This window comes from Achroia grisella, unplaced genomic scaffold (assembly GCF_030625045.1).
Source record: "Achroia grisella isolate CSIRO2021 unplaced genomic scaffold, CSIRO_AGI_Agris_v1 utg487, whole genome shotgun sequence".
Classification (NCBI taxonomy): Eukaryota; Metazoa; Arthropoda; class Insecta; order Lepidoptera; family Pyralidae; genus Achroia; species Achroia grisella.
In genome coordinates, this window is record NW_026712891.1 from 3,530,739 (window position 1) to 3,548,103 (window position 17,365).

General features: G+C 32.0%; 3 protein-coding genes across 3 annotated transcripts; 2 read left to right on the forward strand and 1 right to left on the reverse strand.

Annotated features, from left to right (window-relative positions):
• Positions 1–2,587: 2,587 nt before the first annotated feature.
• On the reverse strand, positions 2,588–4,695 carry LOC131845962 (6-pyruvoyl tetrahydrobiopterin synthase). Its single transcript, XM_059195133.1, has 4 exons — positions 4,507–4,695; positions 3,582–3,661; positions 3,346–3,491; positions 2,588–2,905 (listed from the first exon to the last, which is right to left on the reverse strand). The coding sequence occupies exons 1-4, from the start codon at positions 4,569–4,571 to the stop codon at positions 2,693–2,695; spliced, it is 504 nt and encodes a 167-aa protein (XP_059051116.1). The 5' UTR covers positions 4,572–4,695; the 3' UTR covers positions 2,588–2,692.
• Positions 4,696–4,946: 251 nt separating this feature from the next.
• On the forward strand, positions 4,947–10,155 carry LOC131845874 (electron transfer flavoprotein subunit alpha, mitochondrial). The gene is made up of 7 exons (XM_059195021.1): positions 4,947–5,088; positions 5,172–5,312; positions 5,606–5,870; positions 6,222–6,437; positions 6,944–7,095; positions 7,883–7,993; positions 9,977–10,155. The coding sequence occupies exons 1-7, from the start codon at positions 5,050–5,052 to the stop codon at positions 10,040–10,042; spliced, it is 990 nt and encodes a 329-aa protein (XP_059051004.1). The 5' UTR covers positions 4,947–5,049; the 3' UTR covers positions 10,043–10,155.
• Positions 10,156–11,170: 1,015 nt separating this feature from the next.
• LOC131846016 (fork head domain-containing protein FD4-like) lies at positions 11,171–12,068 on the forward strand. The gene has a single exon (XM_059195218.1). It carries the CDS (start codon positions 11,171–11,173, stop codon positions 11,903–11,905), a length of 735 nt encoding a protein of 244 aa, XP_059051201.1. The 3' UTR covers positions 11,906–12,068.
• Positions 12,069–17,365: the final 5,297 nt, after the last annotated feature.

The following is a 17,365-nucleotide window of genomic DNA, read 5'->3' on the forward strand; positions in this document are numbered from 1 at the left end:
ATCTACGCGCGGTAACCGCGCCGACCGACCAATAGGATAGCGCCTCTCGTGTTTCCAGAAAGTTCGCGACTAACGGACGATATAGTAGTAAGGCAATGAGTGTCCCAGTGATATCATTATAATATTTTCTCGTTAAATTTTATTGTAATATACACAATTTCGCACTAAATAACGTGTTACCCCGTTACACATTTCTAATAATGAAAAACCTAGACCGACCCTGTTCACTTAATCTTACAAGATCTGACTTTAAAAATTACGATATCCTCATATAGCCTTTCATTTCCCCTTTCAATACTTTTTCGCATTAAAAAGTAGCCTTTCTCAGGGTCTACATTATCTGTCTACCAAATTTCAATTAAATCAGTTCAGTAGTTTTGGCGTGAAAGCGAGACAAACAGACAGACTGAGTTACTTTAGCATTTATAATATTTGTAAGAATATCGCTATTAAAAATAGGGGTTGGTGAAAGACGGGTGAAAATTTAGGCGTGTATGTATTTTCAATGTAACATTATAAATAAATAAAAAATTGTCCATAATACAAAAAAATATTTTTTCGGGGTAGGCCACCCCTATGACTTAGGGGTATAAAAAATAGATAACAACCCTACCTCAGACCTGGGAAGTATACATATCAAATTTCATCAAAATGTGGGAGAAATATGGCAACTAACAGTGTGATACAAAATTTATATATAAGATATAGCGGAATTCTCATTAGGTAAAAGAGGGGTACATCGTAGAATACATGAGGTATATACCAGTAAATTAATTGTAGCTAAAATCAGTCTCATACATATAACGATTGAAATAAAAAATCGTATAGCCCGATTTTGATACGTACGAGTATAAACGTATCAAAATCAGGCTATACGTATAGCGCAGACGCGTTACAACATATCAAAAAAAATAGGCATGGAATGTAAAATAAACCATAACACAATAGGTATATACATTGGCACATAAGCCATATCTGCAGAGTGTCGGCTAACGATATTATACCTACACATTTATATTGAATCTTGAATCGTCCCTAATGAGGTACACGATACAGTTACCTACATATCTATTATATACATATCTTTGCAAAACAGATGTCATGTAGACTGAATTCACTGCCATCTATTTTCATGCTTTGTTACTAAGCACCCACTAGTAATCCGAACTGCTTCAGATCTAGCGACATCTAGCGGCTACGGTGGCGAAATAAAATAGCCCGAAGAATAGCCCGAGTTAGGAAGGAACCATTTTCTTGTATGGGATGGGGTATCTGTATGTAATATTATGTTATCTGTGGTATTACCTATGAGTTTCAGAATATATACCTACAAATAATTATCTGTTTTTGTAATTATTAAAATTTATGATGGTATGCGAACTTACGCCTGACCTATCCATAATTAGATACAAGAAAAAATTGCAATGATAACTCTGTGGTTAATTGAAATATTTTTATTTGTAATTGTGCTGGTTTGTAAAACATTTTGACTAAATTACTATTCAATGATTGTCCAAAGTTCTTGAGATTAGTAGACTTCAAGTCGTCTTTTTAGTGATATTGTGTGCTTTTATTTGAAGATAATACGTGCCAAATTAAAGCACGATAATAATTTGAATATTTTTGCTTATAGATTTAACTATATATATTTGTTATAAAGAAGTATAGGAATGTAAATATAACTGATAATATTTAAAAAAAAAACGCTATTGTAATATACCTTATGATAAAGGATTTGATTACGTTACATAATTTAATTAACCTGTGAAATATTAGATGCATATGTAGTTGTATATTTACGAGTGTACCTATAAGTAGTTAATATTTTATAGGTTCACCTTACTATCATATATTCTGTTTAATTGCCATATGACCTGATACTAAGGATTTGAATTCAATAGATCGATTAGTGTATACATAGGTAGTATTATACTGAAAAAGACAATAATTTTAATTAAGACATGTGAAGATTTGTGCCAATTCAATTTCAAAGAATTCCAATAATATGTATGTATACTAAATTAACTACAGGATTTGAAGACATTTACTAAGAGCTGCAATTTAAATAATATACCGATTTGTTATTTGTGATCTGTTGGATACATGAGAATTGAATAAATTGATACTGGATTTAATACTTCAACTATTTTTATTCAGGTGTTATTACCCATATATATTGTTTTATCTCGCGACAATTTACACAGCGCAATCTAGTCCCACGCTAATCATAGCTACTAGATATAAATATTATATATTTTTTTGTAAATACATAATTTACACATAGAAAACATCGAGATCGATACAATCACACTCAAGAATACATACATATACGTGTATTCATGAGTGTCACTGTATGTTTGTACTGGGCGAGGAATTTAGTCGCGACCATCGGAGACAGGCGGTGTGCTAAACCGCTAGACCCACGAGGCTGTTAATATATCTTTCATATCTGTTCTACGTGTTAATAAGATGAGAAATGCAGACATCTAAACCTTACAATAAATTAATCAGTCACAGCCTAATAATACAAGATGTTGGTTATAAATGTTAAAGTTAAAAAAAACAATATTTTTATGGAATGCTATATTTTTCACTTATTTTACTAATACTTTTAACATTAATATAAAATCTTTGTATAAATCATAAGCATGTATACAGAAATAATAAAACTCCAAAATAAAATATGTATAAATCAGTCTGAGTCAGAAGAAACATTGTAATATTTGTTGTTAGGGTGCAGGCTGGAGTTGTCGCGTTTCTTCCTCGGGTAAGTGCTGCCGCCGCGGTACACTACGTGATTTTTCTCAGTTTCTAATATTTTAACTTCATGGAGCAACTGAGGCTTGTCCATAACTTTCTGTAGCTGATCCCATATAAAAATTGCTAAATTCTCAGTGGTGCTCACCTATAAACAAAAACACTATGCACATTTTAATATACACATTAATTTGTAATTTGTAAAAGACATCTAACAGTTTTCTGTCTAGGAATTTATGTGGTGTGGATATTAAAAGATAATAATAAAAAATATGTATAATATAATGTTGCAATAATAGTGTGGATGCATTTTATTATTATTAATCAGATTTTTAAATTGAAACCTAGAAAACAGAGTAACTCTCCATATTATCATATATTAGTATAAATATAATTGTATTAAAACTGTTAAAGGTATAATGCTGACCACCATAAAATAAATCTTTTGTACATTTTATATAGAACAAGTCACTTTTGTATCTCAAGATTTTTTCCAATGTCAAGGTCAAAATTAGCCACAATCTTTTTAATATATCTAATTTACTGTTAAATTCACTATTTCCAAAAAAAAATATGTAGAAGGCATACCACAGTTTTAAAATATGGCACATCTTGATCTAAATTTTTGTGGTCCAGTGGATCCATTATGGCAACCTGCATACATTGTTTGAGATCATGAATATTCATGACCATGCCTGTCTGAGTGTCCACAGGCCCCTTGACTGTTACCAGCACTGAAAATTTATATTTTAAATCAATGAAATATTACAAATATTATGACAATAAAGCATTTAAATTATGTATCAATATTTAATGTCTCTTACCAACATAGTTATGGCCATGTCCATTGGGATTATTGCATTTACCATACAATTTTTTATTTTCTTCATCACTCAAAAATTTACTGTAAAAAGTGGAAAAGCAGTTGTTATCTTAATTTTAATCCACATCAAAGATGGTGAATTTTTTTGTGAGATATTCAATGCATAGTAGAAGCAAAATAATTTTTTAATTTAAATACTCCATCCATTGTTGTAGTGTTTATTTTAAAATAAATTATTTAATGATTATTCCAGGTAATAGACCTGGCTGCACTAATCATATTCCTATGCTGATGTGGTACCAGTATAAAGTGTTGGAACGAGATAAAAGGCAGAAATTAACTATGATAATTTCCAAATAGGGCCAGGTGGGAGTTGACCTGATTGGATGCTTTCCAATAAAGACTAAGAGGAGGTTGAAATGATTGGGTTCCATTAGGAATCATTATAGCTTATGGGGGAAGGGAATGGATTATTAATGTGGACTAATAATCCCATTGATATCAATGTACCATGTAAGGAATGGTTCCTGATGAAACCTCTAGATGGTTCCTCCTGGAAGCCATTGTGGTGATGGTTGGCTAACTGATGTGACCTCATTCTCATCTTATCATCCTCAATGGGGTCCCATCAGTGTATACCGTTAGAGCGGATACGGGAATAATTCTATTATCATCCTTTAAAATAAAATACTAATAAACCTGTCCCCAATCTGTTCAGTAGTTTATACGTGGATAACGAATGAAACAAACGGCTCCACCAATTACAACAGCCTACCTTTCACTTCTAATATGTTTTACAAGATTTGTAAGTTCGTACTATATTGATTGTAGTTTGTACGAATACCATAATATACTCAAAACTAATTACGTAGTTCTATAAATATTCAAAATTTAAGTAAAAGTATCTAAATAAGAAACAAGCTCACCTATGGAGTCTGTGACATGAGCTGAATGTTTCCCGTCTGGTTATTGAAACAATTGGCAACGCCATTTCTCTGTTAAATTATTTAAATTGAATTACAGTAATAAGTGTAATTACAAAAAAAAGACAAATATACTTTTTAGAATATGGTGGTAAGAAAATAAACAAAACAAATTTGAATTCGGAATAAGAATCATCGTGTCAGTCAAAACTGTCAGTATCATTGAATGTCAGTTATTATCAATAAGTCACATTGACAAACGGACGGACGGTCCTTCATGGCTGCTGACTGCAGAGATAGCTGTATGGGCATAGTTACCTTTGTCTTTTCGATAAAGGAGAAACAAAACCGAAAAAAATATAGCTATAACAGGTGATTTTTTAGCTCCTTTATTTAAGGCAAAATTTCTAAGCATCGAATGTTGGCAACCCTTGTATAATTTTTTGGACTTTGTCCACATGTCAGTCTGTGTTTAATTTTTAATTTTGTCTTTATATATTATATTTTAAAATAAAAAATACTTAAAATAGAAATACAATTCTTAAAATGTTTTCTCCATGCAGCAGACAATTTTTGTCTACTCAGGTACATTCAATATTATCTTGTATTTGATGACATCAAAGTGCAAAGTTTACTTTCGATCTAATTGAATAACTTTTATGTTTCAGCTGCGTAGACTGCAAAGTACCTTGGTGGTAGCTGAACATAACAATGATGCACTACTACCAGTTACTCAGAATGCACTAAATGCTGCAAAGAAAATTGGTGGTGATATTTCTGTTTTGGTTGCTGGGACAAAATGTGGCCCAGTAAGTGTTTTTGTACAATACATGCCTACATATTTATGATCTAATATATCTAGGAACCTATTTTTGAAGAAATATATATTAATATGTTTTTCATGAAATCTTGAATTATCTATATGTTTCATATACCAGATGACTTTCAAGCAGTAAAAATGATAGGATAATCAATGTATTCTAATTATCATTCATAGAAGCATCTATTAACTATTGATGTAACTGTTATAAAATATACAAAGATATTTGCTATAATTTTTTTGTAAAATAAAATATTTTAATGGTTATTTATTTCAATTCAGGCTGCCGAGAAAATAGCCAAAGCTGGTGGTATATCGAAAGTTCTAGTAGCTGAAAGTGATGCCTTCAAGGGTTTCACAGCTGAATCATTGACCCCACTTATATTGGCTACTCAGAAGCAGTTTAATTTCACACATATATTGGCACCAGCTACTGCCTTTGGGAAAGCAGTGCTTCCACGTGTGGCTGCTAAGCTTGATGTGTCCCCAATAACAGATATTATTGGTGTTAAAGATGCCAATACATTTGTGAGGACAATATATGCAGGTATGTATTTTTTATTTGACTGGAATGTCATGAATGTATTTTTTATGTAATCATTAAACAAACTGATGGTAAGTTGCAATCATCACCAATATACATAAACAACATCATGGACTCTTCATCTGTACTACCCCTTTAGTCCTATTCATATGTTGCTATACTGGGCGACGAACTATATCATGCTTTGTACCCATAATTTCACAGCCATATCTCATTCTTTAATGGAAATATATTTACAAAGAAAGTTGTTTCATATCAAAAATGATATGATAGATATTTAAATACTTATATTCTTGTATATGTATATCATGGATATACTTGACAATTGTATACTGACATGGAACTTGGTTTTAGGCAATGCTGTCCTGACATTGGAAGCCAAGGACCCCATCAAAGTGATCACAGTCCGTGGCACAGCATTTGCACCAGAACCATTGGAGGGTGGTTCCGCTGCAATAGAGAAAGCACCTGAGGGTGATTACAAGACTGACCTTACAGAGTGGCTGTCCCAAGAGCTGACAAAGTCTGACAGGCCAGAACTCACTACTGCAAAGAATATTGTGTCCGGAGGTAAGAATCTTATTTTCTACAGTTAGGATTTATACATCACACAATATATATTAACATTACATAAACACAATCACAATTATTTTTATAATATTAATATATATATGTCTGAAAGGTTAAATGAAGGTCATTTATTTCTTTATACAATGTTCATTATAGTCATCTCGATCCCACCACCTTGCCTGACTGTTCCCAGTAAATTCAAACACTATTAAATATAATTCATGGAGGTTCATTAATAGAATTTTTTGAGTAAGGTTTTATAATTTCTTAAGGTTTTGTGTAAATTGGTTGGTTTGTACATTTAGAAATTTTGTATTTATGGGGAAAATTCCAAAGGGAGTAAAATAGGCACTGGCGTCATCATCATATAGCTTATATCCAATATTAATTCCATTAAATAGAGTCACTATTTAATTGAAGTCGAAATCAATCTCCTTACATTTATCAGGAGTATGATTTTAAGAAGACTGTATTTAGCTTGCGTCTAAATATATATGATATTTCAGGACGGGGCCTCAAGTCTGGAGATAACTTCAAGTTGCTGTATGACCTAGCTGATAAGCTGAATGCGGCTGTGGGCGCATCCCGTGCCGCCGTCGACGCTGGCTTCGTGCCCAATGATCTCCAGATTGGGCAGACCGGCAAGATTGTTGCACCTGTATGAAATGAGTTTCATTTATTATTTGTTCTGTTAATATAACAGTGTTGTTGTCTAATGGTAACCCTGAATTACGGCCAAGAGGTCGTGAGTTCAAATTTCACTGAAACCTATGAAAATATATTTGTGTTTCAAATTATATATCCAGTGCAGAGACACCATATGTAATCAAAAACTTAATAGAGATACGGTGGTAGGCTTATTTCTTGCCACGTTGGATTCAACATATACTCTGAGAAATGTGGGCATGTCAAATGTTGTATTCACGACAACATTGACGGTTGACAAAGCCTTTTTGATCAAAGATTGGGATAACAATCTTGATGGCATGTATTTGTTATGTACATGTTATGTTTCTATGTACATTTTTATTACTCAATCACATTCTTTCCAGATAAATTTCAATTTAATTTAGTACTCAAATGGATCATCAAATGATAGATTAACAAAAAAGTGTACATAGAAATTGGTTATAGTTAGTTCACACTATCTTATCAAGAAGGTATAAGGAGTCTTAACATGACTTAGTTAATCATTATACCTACTTCAGATAAATTTTAGTATTGAAAATAATTTATTATTTAATAATAATAAAATAATAATTATTTATTATTGGTTACCAATAGTTTTACCTCCCTTTACCTAATTTACTTTTTTGTGGAGGTTGGCAAAAACAATTTTTGCAACAATAATAGATTTCAGATGAGTTGTTAGCAAGTAAGGTTTTTTATCAATTGTAGCGAGATTTAATTACAAATGTGGTAATACTAATGATGATATTTATTAGGACCTATACATTGCGGTGGGCATCAGTGGTGCCATTCAGCATCTCGCTGGAATGAAGGACTCCAAGACCATCGTAGCTATTAACAAGGATCCTGAAGCACCCATTTTCCAGGTTAGATTGGTATAAAAAACTATTATTCCATTTTCATCCTAATATATGTATATTCATACTTCTGTGTTGAAAGGCTGTGTTGTTAATAAGTCAATTATAATGAAATAAATTTGCCATGTTCAAGTGTGTCAATATGTTATACATTTATGTATATAAAGTCTAATTATAACAAAAAAATGTATATAAAGTCTCTAATTAAGTAATTTAGATTTACTAAATCAATATTTGACATACTTCACGGCGTTTAACATATTCGAATATACTGAAAATATTTTTTGTACTTTTCTTATTAAATTAATCACTAGTAAGTTTTTAAAAAGTATCTTCATTTTACTACTTTTACTTTGGGAACGTTTTACAGTGTTACTTTACGACTTCTTGTGCCATATACATATTATTATGGCAGCATGTTTAGAAATGTACCAGAAACATTCCATTTTACTGATCATCTGTTTTGTAATTTGGTATGTTATTAGAAGCTTACTACACTATTATATATCATATCTAGAGGATAATATCATATTCAGCAATTATATACATATATTATCTATTGATCCAATTATATATTGATATCAGTACGAAGTTGTATAATATCTTGTAATGCTTTAGAATAATTTGGTGAAATCATAGTTATCACCCGTAAGATTATATTATTGATCCTTTACACAGATAGTGAAGTATAGCTGTAATCTAATCTAAACAAGCTGAAAGCAAGAAAGCCCGCAGCATACGCTAATAAATGTTACAATTTTTAGATGCTCTGTGTTAATATTTATGTTTTTTAATCTATTATACCACAAGGACTTCTTTTCGATCATTTTTATACGTTACAAATTCCTATTAGTATTACTATCTAGTAGTAAATTATCTTTATTCTCTCAAAATTGTTTAGATTTATCCGAATTTTTATATAATCTCTAGGTTTACCACACCGTATTGGTGTTATTTTATTAAGGTTCTAGTAAGTTATTTTGCGGCTTTAAAATATACTAGTAAATAGAGTTATCCATCTAGATACCAGTGTGAAGCTGAAGTGACTTATATTAGCATTTAATTTCACACTCGCCCCCCCATCATCTGGAGAACCTGTAAAGACCAGATGCGTCCGACAGCCTTTGAGTAGTCCGAAAAAAAAATATAAGTACATTAAATATTTTTGAATCAATTGTTATCAGCATAATAAGTCAAGAAGTTCACAGTAATAATAATTTTATCTTATTAGTTATATAATGAATACTAGCGATAATACACACAACTGTGTATGTAAATCCCGAATAATGTGATTACAATTCTTACTAGTCTTTCATTATTTTTGTTTATATGTATAATAATTAATAATTGTGTTACTCTGATTATTATTTCTAATCTTTATATTGAACAATAACTCTGGCACAATAAGCTACTTTAATGCCGTATGGTATTCTCTCCCAGCTAACTTTAAGGTAATCAGAAAGCGCTGTGGGGTAATAGCGAGAACTGTAAACTAATTTATTAATATATGTACATACATGCTAAAATATGTATAAATATACTAAAACTAACACAATACTCAATAGTAGTTAAGCTAATTCTGAAGATGCTGTTGACTTAATCATTACATAAAACAAAGTCGCTTACTGTCCCTATGTATGCTTAAATCTTTAAAACTACGCAACGGATTTTAATTACATAGAGTGATTCAAGAGGAATGTTTATATATATAATACATGTATATATACCACCATAGTAGTATAAAAAAAACATGTACACCCGTGCGAAGCCAGGACGAATAGCTAGTAAATAATTTATATATATTATTTGGCTTACTCGGTGTTATACGCAGGTCTATAGGTAATTTATTCCGAAGGCAAATCACAGTAAATAAATGAGTTGGACGTGGAGGCTGAATGATGTGAGGGAGTTGAGCAAAGATTACGGGATTGGGAGTCGCTGATGAGCTGAATTTTAGATTTTGAATAACATTGTTTATGTTTTGTGTTACAGGTATCCGACTACGGACTGGTTGCCGATTTGTTCAAAGCTGTCCCAGAACTCACAACCAAGTTGTAAATATTGTAAAATAAACATGTATTTTACGACAGTCTTAGTTCTTTTTTATCTAGTTATACATCCGTCAATTGTATATTAATATTACATAAAATTGAATATATAAATAAGAAATATTTTTAAAATGTTTTTATTTTTTCCTTCCTCTATTGAACGCAAGCATTTTGAATTAGTTATATTTAGAGTCGGAATAGTTTATTAATGTAGGACATTTTAAAGCATTTATTTATGAGTGTCTCACATTATCTACTATTTTTAACTTGTACATTTTAGTAGATATCTGATTCAATAGCAAATAATATAAAAGGACATTTTTTTTATTAAGAAAATCTATGCTACGTTAATCTAAAGAGTTTGAACTCGCAAATCTCAGTCACTACTGGATTTAATTTAAATGAACTGATTTTTTTGTATTGGATAGCTCATTTATCGAGGAAGGCTATATAATATTAGCAACGACCCCTAGCAGCAGAATATCAATGAAATGAAATGTTGCAGAAACGGATGAAATGCGACCCAAACGAAGTTGCGCGCTTCAGCTAGAGTGATTATAATAGTTATCAATCGATCCTTAAATAGTTGTATTAATTTACATATTTATGCCCATTTTTATGTGGTATTGATTCAAAATATATAAGCACAGTAAAAATATTGTTCTTTTTTTAACATTAGTTTTGCTATTACCTACCAGATGGCGTCACACTTTAATATTATATTGTAGGTATTGTTTATTTTTAATAAATAAATACGATACATAGTATATGTATAAACTTATTTAAAATATAAAATGATGAATAATAACTCATAACTTATTTCTAATTACACAACCATGCAAATATCTATAAATTTAATAAATCCAATACCTAATAATGTTCTTCGCAACAATCTTAAATAGGTAAGTATCACCTACTGGCTTATTAAAACCAACAGGAGGTAAGTATGCAGTCAATCATAATGGTAATGATAGTACCAGAGGGAGATGCGGTTTGCTCGTCGTGGCATCCTCGTTATCATATCTGCCGGCAACGAGCATGGGCGCGTGGGGAAGCACGCAGGCGGAGCTAAACGCCGCTCCGCCCTATCGCTACGCCCGTCGGCGCGCCCGCCGCTTCTTTCCACTATCAGTTGAACATGCCGCGACCTTCGCGCGATTTCTACGGCGACCAAAAACCACCGTACTCGTATATTTCACTGACCGCTATGGCGATCTGGAGCTCCCCTGAACGTATGCTGCCGCTGTCGGATATCTACCGGTTCATCACGGACAGGTTCCCGTACTACCGGCGCAACACGCAGCGCTGGCAGAACTCGCTGCGGCACAACCTCTCCTTCAACGACTGCTTCGTGAAGGTCCCCCGTCACCCAGACAGGCCCGGGAAAGGAGCCTACTGGACACTGCATCCACAGGCCTTCGACATGTTCGAGAATGGATCGTTGCTCAGGAGACGAAAAAGATTTAAGTTGCAGAAGAGAGAGAACGACTTAAATGCAGAATTAGCAGCACTAGTTCATCTTAATAGTATATTTACTACGGAACAATCTAGAATTACAGCATCTTTAAAGCAAGTGTCGGAAACACCGTCTACAAATTCTTATTCAGAGTCAATCGATACAGCCAAACCGAAAAAATCTTTTACTATAGACAGTTTATTAAGTGACATTGCCGTGGAAAGAACTGACGCAGATGTTAACATGAATGTTGCGTCGATGATATCTTTTCAACAAGAGTTTTATTCCATGGCGGCGACAATGTGTCAGATGATTCCTTTACAAGTTTCCATGTTTGGACATTTTCAGTTTGGTTCACCTCTTAATACAAGTCTCCAGAACATTTATCGATGCGCTTTGATAAAGCCACGGAGGTAATTAATCTTTATTGTTACCTAGATGGTGTGGTAGAGCTATATTTAATTTTAGTTTCATATTCTAAGAATGAGAAATTAAGTCGTGCTAATAGTGAGTTTTGTTGATTATATTATATAGATACTTACCTATTAATTAATATCTAATAGTAGGTAGGATACCTATCAATCGGTTTTATCATATGTTAATATTATACAATACCTGTTATCTACCATCAACTTATAAAAATGTTATTGTAATTTATATTTTAATAGAATACAATAAAAAATATATCAAAAGAAAGTTATTTACTCATTACAAAAGACTAGGTCTAGGTAAGACTTATCTACGTACCTAGACCTTAGTAAAGAAAGAAAGGTATCTAATATGTTTTTGGTAATCATTGTATTATTGCACACATACCTACTCAAATTAACAATGAATAAGAACATGTATTATATAGGCAGGTATATTATGTATAGATAGATATATAATATAGGTATGTTCTTATTCATTGCGCCCGCCAGCGTACCTATATCTACCGTTAGTGCAGGCGGTGCACCATTCCATTATCACGCATTAAAAAATGAGTTGAACTGTACTGATGACTCTATAGGTAGATTGGTCAGTATGGGCTAAATGATCTGATTTCAAGTATAGGTATTTTTCATTCTTCAGCCTATGAATATTTTACTAAGGTACCGAAGTCGAGTGCATTGGTAAGTCTTCTCTTTCTTTTTTATTTAGCCTTCAAGCTACCTACTTTCTAAACTGTACTTTAGTGAAAGGTTAAGATATTATAGTAAAATTGGAGGGTACAGAGGCATGATACCTTAATCCAACGCATGAGGATTACTGCCGGCATCACATAATGACGTGATCTTCGTGGTAGGTACTGTTCATGAATATAGGCGACAGTTACAATTTATTTATTTGTTTTATTAACCAATAAAATATAGTATAAAATGAGGATTTAATACGACAGCTTTCTCTACTAGTCACGCTTTATGAAGTGCAGAGATATGATTGCGACTTAACAATGAATGTGCATATTATCTAAACAAAATAACAGATGGGTTGTCAGTTGACATAACGGTTGTAGATGTATTAGGATGGAAAAGTTTATTTTATTGTCTTTTCTTTATAATAAACATGGATTGTTAACTAACAAATTAAATAAAATTATGTCAAAATTGAGGAAAATAAGTAGGTAGCACATTGAACATATTTCTGCATAAAAATACATTATTATTATTAGATTATTTGTACAGTAGCTACTCACAGTTGTAACGATACATGTATATAAAATAGTATCTATAGATATACAATTCATGTCAGCGGACCGTTCACTGTTAACAGAAAATTCATCCTCACACCTTAGAACCGAAGTGGTCACGGACAGTGCAGCTTCAGAGTGAACACACACTCAGATTGTGGAATGAAGTAGGTACCTGCCGATAATTTTAACTAGAAACTACACCGGTTATTCAAGTAGGGTAGGTATAAGGTTTAATAATGTACACGTGACACCCCTGGTGTTTCAGGAGTCCATAAACAACGGTAATATTTTGGTGGTACCCAACAACATGAGAATCAAATCAGTGCCGTGACCAAACAGACAGATTATATTTATATTTTATAGTATTACTACAATATCATTTATATAAAAAATAGGCTGTAGGCATATTTGATTGATGGTACTAAATGTATTACATAATATAGTTACTTGAGTTAGATATACCTAACAGTTAAAATTTGAAACGGTAATGTGACAGGCGAATGAACCCGAATCGAATTTATTGAACCGAATGATGGTCGCTGTAGATTAGCAGATACGGATTAAAACATTGGCTTACCTTTATTTTTATTTATCTTTAAAGTGCACTGACTTATTACAATCTTTGATGAAATTATTTTTAGAAAGTTTCACGCTGAAAATATAATAGGGAGGTAAATTTTACATGAAATCTCTTCTATAATTCTTAATTAATGTTCCGATGTCATGATAACTGTTTTTGTCTGTATTCATTAATAGAAATGAACCAAAAACAATATCTATATATTACAAGTACCTACTTTATTTTTTATATTTGTCTATGTAAATCCCTGATAATGAATTAGAAATGAAATGTCTCGATATTTACTTCCTACTTTAATTATGTTATTAATAAACAAACGTCATATTTAGATATATATTATAAACGGTAAATAAAAGAAATATTTACAGTAACAATCATTTTTAGGAGGATAAAAAAGGGACACTATCAAAAATGTAGAGTCATTTCACTTCAAAAATTATGAAATACAAAATAAAATTTTGATAAAAATATATATTTAAAAAAAATGGATTCAGGGTAATCCAATTTTGAATATATATTTATTTAATATGTAATATTTTATTGGATATCATTGTATTTGAATGTCGTATGTACGATATGTAGTTTGAATTTGAATAAAAAAAATTGTACCTGTGTATAAAATATTTTACATAGATATCTACTAATACCAGATTTTTCACATGCAATTCCTTTCCATTGATAATCTTCATACCTTGTAGGTTATGCTCTATCTCATAGGAAAGAATCATCAAAAGTACCTGTAACTGGTCGTGTGACTTATACACGGGTTATCGGTGCATTTCTATGCGTTGTGAATATGGGGTATAAATGTTTACATATTTAAAGTAACCACACCCCTCAACCTACTCGGCAGGTGATATCAAAACATTTTTATGGATTTTACACTGGATGTAGCATACAACGTTTTAAAATGTGATAAATCGCCTCCTGTAACTTCGTTTAAGCTTGAAGAAGGGGGGTTTTAATGTAATCGCTCGAATCGGGCCCCGTGACGGTTTTGGGGTAGATGCTAGATGCACGTCAGTTTTTGTTATTTATGTCCAACGGCCCGTGGGTTCCTGGTAATTAATATAGAAGAATGGATAAATTGAGTGCCGTTTACCCCTAGGCGTGCCTTCTGTTCGTGAGCGCGAACACCTTTTGGGGTTGCTATCAGCGTAAATTAAATTGATGTCACCAATTACACACCGCCTTGGGAAACGATTGATGTTTGGGGTTAGAAGTTGGGAGGCCAGAATAGATACAAAATGCCTACATTCAATTTGATTGATAACAAAAAGACGTATAGTTTAAAATCTAATTGGAACATTGATTAATGATATTAGTTATTATTCTCGTATAATTTACTATTGTAGTAGATTTATTTTTAGACATATATTTTTATTTTTGTCCAGCGTATGTGCTTACGAAATGCTATGCAAGTATTATAGTATATTATGAAGTATTTTTTCTATTCAGTATATTATCTGTATTACAGAAAGTAATAATCCTATTATTGCTATAGTAACTAAATATTATTTTATAGTAGCAGTAGGATTTTACAAGCTACGAGTATGAATTGACATATCTATAAGTAGATAGGTGACATTATGTTTTATGATTTTGTGTGTAAAGCCAAGTTATAGTGGAACTTACTCGATGAAATATCCTTTATATGGGCACAACAATGTTATTTCAGTGACCACGGACAAGTTCCATTTGCGAACGATACTTGAGATTAGGGTTGTCTTCGCTCCTTGTTCAACTGGTACCTGTATAAGTAAGTATACCTAATATTAATTTTATATGTTAGTAGTAGATATTCAATTACCTATACATATAGTGAAACTGTATATTATCAGTGTCTACATGAAAATTTATGTCATAAACTAGTATTGGGAGACTTTAACCATTATTTTTTATCTGTGCGTTTATGTGCGCTATCTCAAAGACAATTTAACATATTTGTGTGCAGCAGTTTTTAATAATATATTGCGGTACTTTTAATTAATGAAATGAAATTAAAATTCTTTATTGATCTCTTCACAGAATACAAACTATATACAATATTAATATATAAAATATGTATAAACATATATCTAACAATAACAATTTAACATTAGTTTTATTACTTTCAGTTTACAAACTAAAAGTTAAATGGGCAAGAAATAACAGGCTTTAGCTAGTTATTAATTAATTATAATACATTCATTCATCAGTATTGTAAAAAAATAAACTTAGTAAAAGAAATTAGTAACCATTCTCAAGTAAATCACACAAATCATTGGACCCATTCACATTTTTAATACTCTTAGATTAGTACGTTAGTCAACAGTTTACACATACACATAGTATATACATTTCTCATACTGTTTATTTTGCCTTATGTCATACTACTTGATCAGCCCAACTTCGTCTGCATTACATTTTGTCCGTTTTTCATGGCAGCACAGCTCCTATTGGTCGTAGCGTGATATTATATAGCCTATATATAGCCTTCCTCGATAAGTAATCTATCCAAAATTAAATGAATTTTCAAAATCGATTAGTAGATAAACAGATTACCTGCTATAACCTCACAAACATTGCTTCTATATTATCTTTATTCATTACTATAGATATATGAAGCAGGGTTGCACATCAAATAAATGAGCGAAAGAATAGAATAGAATACAAAATAATTTTTTTAACTTACCGCTCATTCGGAAAGCTGAGCGAAAGTGTTGTCGATGAGACAAAAACTCAGAGATATGACCATAGTTTCGATCTTCATTGTTTTCTCTGTTTTTGGTGAATGTGACAACCCTGTTAGATATAGATGGTATGAAGCAGGCTCGCTTTGACAATGCTCACTGATTTCTTGGTAAATTGTGTATTATGTTTACGACGATGAGAAAGGGTAGTCACGAGTTCTGTGACAACTTCACATACCTCATACCTTTCTCTCTCTATATAAGTATTACTTATAACCAATTATATATGTGTCTACCTAAGTACTCTGTAAGTACCTAGTTGTAATTGATTATTATAGACACATTAAGTAAAATTTATACTTGAAGTCATTTTATGAAGATATTGCTGTCATTGAAACTTATTTATTGAATTCAATATTTTTAAACCTAAACGGTTGTGTTGGAATCAAAAATAAAAACATCTTTTGTATTTATTATATTTCTGACTGATTTTCCAGTAATGGAAATATCAATAACAAACCAAAATAATGGAGAAGACTACGCGGTAGATTTGCCCGAAATATAGGTAATCTAAGTACTATTCTGTCTCCACCTAACAATTGTCAATTACTTCATCTAGAATTACAATCGTCAAGTATAGGTATTACTGTTATATATTTTATCGGTGACGACTGTGTAAAATGTTTTTGTGTGAATTTCGGTTTATTCGACTGTGAAAGGCAGGAACGGCGAATGAAAAGTGTCCAAAGGAAATCGGTTCTCACGGACACGCGCGCTGTCGCTCACACAAAAAACGCAGCGAAGACGGTAGCCGCGCGTATTAATCAGCTGAGACCACCGCGTTAATGTAAGTAATACCATCCACCAGATTTGTACCTTGCCGCACGAAAGTGTAAATAAATAGCCAAAAATTGCTGTGTAAACCTGTGGTATCGGTGACGAAGGTAATTTAA